The sequence below is a fragment of the Gavialis gangeticus genome, unplaced genomic scaffold (assembly GCF_001723915.1).
Source record: "Gavialis gangeticus isolate Ggan-Ray unplaced genomic scaffold, GavGan_comp1, whole genome shotgun sequence".
Lineage (NCBI taxonomy): Eukaryota > Metazoa > Chordata > Crocodylia > Gavialidae > Gavialis > Gavialis gangeticus.
The window spans coordinates 131,900,213-131,904,967 of record NW_017729024.1 but is presented as its reverse complement, the minus strand read 5'-3'; the positions used below and the strand labels follow the sequence as shown (position 1 = coordinate 131,904,967).

General features: G+C 49.5%; 1 protein-coding gene across 1 annotated transcript in view; it reads right to left on the bottom strand.

Moving 5' to 3' along the window:
* JMY (junction mediating and regulatory protein, p53 cofactor) overlaps positions 1-4,755 on the bottom strand; it is a 163,975-nt gene that overhangs the window by 77,600 nt on the left and 81,620 nt on the right. Inside the window, exon 5 of the mRNA XM_019518250.1 lies at positions 228-397. Within this exon, the coding sequence (XP_019373795.1) occupies positions 228-397 (170 nt within the window). The remainder of the gene's footprint in view (positions 1-227; positions 398-4,755) is intronic.

The following is a 4,755-nucleotide window of genomic DNA, read 5'->3' as shown; positions in this document are numbered from 1 at the left end:
GGACTTGAGGATCTGCTCAGGCCCCTTCCAACTCTACAAACTATGAAACTGACAGCATCTCAGTCTACAATAGTGATAAATCAAAATGGAGGGTATTAACATAGACTTAAAAGTTTGGACATTCAAATTTGTAAAGTACTAGAATTAAAATTCATTCACAATCAAACCCAATATATTGGTTTTATTTTCTCTTGGTCATTATTTTTCAGTTCTGAATGAGAAGTTACCTCTTCTTTCAGTGCATGTTTCTTTTGTTCCAAACAGATTTCTTTCGCACGCATCAGCTGCAATGTCTCCTTAGAAACTGCATATTGCAGCTTTTCCATACGTTCCACTGCTGCTGCCCATGCTGCCTTACCAAACTTTTTCTGATCTGCTCGCATTCGATCATATACAGCTGTAAGAAAGATGACAAAAAATATTTTACAATTGTATTTTACATTACTGGTATATGCAATTATAAAGCTAAACATGTTTTAAATTGTACCACCACCACATACACAATCTCCCTTGTTATAACAAAGTAATTATTTGACATGAAATCACATTTTATGTATGTTATTGTTATCAATATTGCTAAACATATGTTTAATTCTAAAAGTCAGATCTGAGCTCCTGGCAACTGCAGAAGCAGTCTGAAAGTCAGCTGAATTTAAGAACCCTAATTTGTTTTTCATTTTAGACCTAAATTGCATTAATAGTTCATCCTCCTCGACTGAGATTCCTCCTCCGCTGTGCAAAGGTGCACCTGTACTGACCAAAATTCCTAGTGTTCACAACTATACTGGCAAAACTGAACCTTTACATTATATAAGTAGAGCTGACTCCACCCTAAGAATATTAGTGGTAGAAGGTAGACAGATATTCCTTCAACAAAAAAAAGCTCCTATTGCAGTCATAACCTCAGTGTGAGCTGCCCCATTCCTCTCTATGGAGCATTAATTTTAACACACAGTTTCCAGGTGGGGCCGCTGCTGCAGCTTCCAGGGGACCTGCTCAGCTTCCCTGGCATCCAGGGGCTCCTCCTCCTCCCTCTGCCATGGCGCTTGCTCTTGGCAGCAGGTAGGGAAGTGGTGGGGATGAGGGAAGAGGGAGCTGCAGCTGGGTGTGAGCAAGAAGCCCATGCCCAGGGGGCATGGCAGCAGAGCTCTGGTGGGCAGGGTATAGGTGTGAGGGAGGGTGGGGGGTATGGGGACCTCTCACCCCCCCCCGCCCAATGACACACAGCCCCCGCCGCCGCCAGCAGCAGGCGGTAGGTGATGACCAGGGTGCTTGTGGTCTGTGCAGGCACTGCTGCCCAGCTGTGCATGGTTCTAGCCAGCACTGCACATGGTGGCAAGGAGTGCAGCCATCCCAGCCCACCTCTATCGTGTGGTGCTCCCCATAGCACAAGTGCAGCTCCCAGCACTCAAGCCACTGGGGGAAGACCCGCACGATAGAGCCTGCTGCCTATCCCCGCTCCCTTCCCCCGCCCCCACTGTGCAGGTACCAGGACTCCACCAGGAAGCAGGAGACGGGGCTCCCCTGCACTTCCAGTTGAGTCCTGGGACCTGCATGTGGTGTCAGGGAGTGGGGAAGGCAGTCACCTCTATTGTATGGGGCTTCTTCTGGTGGCACACAAGTGCCAGGAGCAGCATGTTCACCACAGGGAGCCCCACACAATAGAGGCAGGCCAGTCTGGCTGAGCTCCTTGCCACCACATGTAGCACTGGCTGGATGTACATACCACCAGGCGGCAGCACCTGTGCAGGCCACAAGTGCCCCAAGCATCTGCTGGTGCTGCCACCAGCAGCAGGGCCTGTGCGCCATGGAGGGAAGTGCGTCCCCTCACACCTCACACCCTGCCTCCACAACCCCCCCACATATACATCCTCAACATACTCTATGCCCCACCAAATGCACAGCCACACCCCCTCACAAACCCCACACAGGAGTGAGACTTGATTTTTGAGCTATTATGCAATCACCTCTATATACACTACGCAAACACAAATCATGACAGAAATATCTTTTATAATAAAATTAAAATGTGTTATACTAGGTGTTTGACTTTCAGTCTACGATTTGGTTTTTTCCTGGTTTCAAGATGGCAACCCCTACCTCCCCAAAAAAGTACTTCTGGGGCAAGGGGAGGGACATCCTTTACCAAAGGTGAGGGGTTAGGGGTGGGACTTCCAGTCCCAAGATGGTGACTGGGGGGCAGGGCACACGTCAAGGGGTGGGGCTACCCTTACGGCCCTCAACAGCTCATCAAAACTCATTAAGCAGCCCTCCAGCCAAAATAATTGCCCACCCCTGATCTAAGCCTTCATTTAAATACTACTACCTGTGCAACTACAACAATTTAGGAACAGATCCTCACCTTTGGTAAATCAGGAGAACTATACTGCTGTACATTCTTCATTTTTCAAACATTAACTGCCTACAACAGTAGCCTGAAATAATGTTTCACTACAGACTTCTGTTGGCATAGCTACAAAGTTCAGATGTGGGATCCCAAAAGGCACAGCTGTACTGGCCAAGATTCCTGGCAGTCACATAATTATACTGGCAAAACTGCACCTTTACATTATATAAGTAGAGCTGACTCCACCCCAGGAGTACTACCAGTGGTAAAAGTAGACAGATATTCCTTCAGCAATACAACCTCAGTGTGAGCTGCCTCACTCGTATCTAAGAAGTATTAACTTTAAACCCTTATAGTATGGTGTCACAGGGGCACTCGGGTGCCCCGTTCTTAAGTAGGAATTAGGGCATCTGCTAATGGCCAGGGCAGCTCAGGTGCTAGTTGCAGGGGCAACCGGAGCAGGTCACATGGCCAGAAAGGGGCAGGGCTGGGCCTGTATAAACAGCCCAGGGCAGAGCCTAGCCGGTAGTTACCTTCTGGCTGCCGGAGGAGCAAGAGCTCTGCAGCGGAGTCGAGCTGGGTGGAGCAGACTGAGAGACCGACCAGCTACATCATGGTACAGGGTAGAGAGAGCCCTGACTGGGAGGTGGGGCAGGAGAAGCCTGTGGGACTGGACTGTGCGTTATAGCCGGTAGGCTTATTGTTCTGTTACAGCCGGCTGGCTTATGGTTTTGTTTAGTTTGTTATGTCTATAACCGGGGGACTGGGTGAGGCTGTAGGGGTGTGAGGAGGCCTTGCGGGAGCTCCCCAGTAGTCTGGGGGTTCCTGGGTGCCCTGTTTGGGCGCAGAGCAGTGCCTGGGAGGCACGGCTGTTTGGCACTGGTGTGGGGGTTGAGACCCCAGCCTGAGGGTGGTATTCTGCCCAGCTGGGCAAAGGACCCCAAGAAGGGTCAGGGGGCCAGGCATGGCTGCGTGCCACCTGAGCCCCAAGCGCGGTTTAGCGTGGGACAGAGCCCAGAGAGGGTGATAGCGTGGAAAGCGCAGGGCAGAGCCCCAGAGGGGGTGAGAGCATTGCAGTGAGCCCTGAGCGTGGAAAGTGTGTGTATAGGCCCCAGCGAGGGCAAAGACCGTGGCAAGCGCGAGAGGCCCGAGTGCAGGTGAGAAGTAGCCCGAGTCGGGTGAAAGACCCCGAGAAGGGTCAAAGGACCAGGCACGGCTACTGGCCATCTGAGCCCTGGCGCGAGGAGCACGGATTGGGACAGGCCCCAGCAAGGGTGAGCGCGAGAAGCGGGATTAGCAGCCTGGAGAAGGGCGAGCTTATTGAGAAGCCCAGAAGGGCGAGCATACTGAGGAGGCTCCTGAAGGAGTCAGCCTATGGTGCCGGCCTAAGAGGGCTAGTGAACTCAGGGGTACCAGAGGAAGGGCGTGGGTTGCATGACAAGCCCAGGGTACCCGGTAAGGCACAACTGACCAGACAACGTCTGGAACAGCTGCGAGGCTTGGGGCGTGCTAAAGAGGAGGTAGGAGGCACGCATAGCCCATAAGGCTGGGGTGCAACAGGTCACCCATAGAGAGTGGGAACCCAGACAATCGTAACACCCAGTGCTAGGAGATCAAAGGCAGTCTCCCATATTAAATATATACGACCAAGACGTGGCGGGCGAGAATCAGAGGGTGCTGGATCTCCTAACTTGGCACAGCAGGGGGTGCTAGCAGGATCATGGCCACTCCTAGGCCCCACTCCGTGACATATGGATTTAGATCTCAAACTTAATAACTTTATTGCTGAGCACTTTAGCACAAAATTTCCAATTATTTCCATGTAGGGACCTACCCCATGTGACTCCACTTCCACACAGCAACATGAAGAGCAGAGTGATTCTAACTGCTTAATACCCATGTACAGCCTCCAGGTATAGAACAGCAATAGCTATCTGTAATCCTAATGCACATCTCACTTTCCCAGAAGCCAAAATCCCAAATGACATCTACCAAAACCCTGTTTTCCTAAACAATTTCTATAACATATTTATCTATTTGATACAAATCAACAGCACAACTAAAATTATGAGTCAAAGGGCAGTAAAATAGTATACTTGATATCAAGTGGAATTCATCTTTCAAATAATGAATATTTTACTGACTGCACATTTATTGTAATGAAATCACCAAGTTTTAAAAATTTTAAGCTGCTAGAGAAGGACAGAGAATTAAGTTCAAGTTAACCAAGCAGAGTGCAAGAAACTCTGAAATATCCACACGAATCAGAATTTCTTCAGGAAACCACGAGAATAGCAGAAATCCTTTCCCTGATTAACAAAGACTTATTCCTGAGCCCCAGCCAGGTCTTATGCAAAGACAGAGGAGGCTTTCACCAATTGAAATAAGACAAAAAAAAAAAAAAAAAA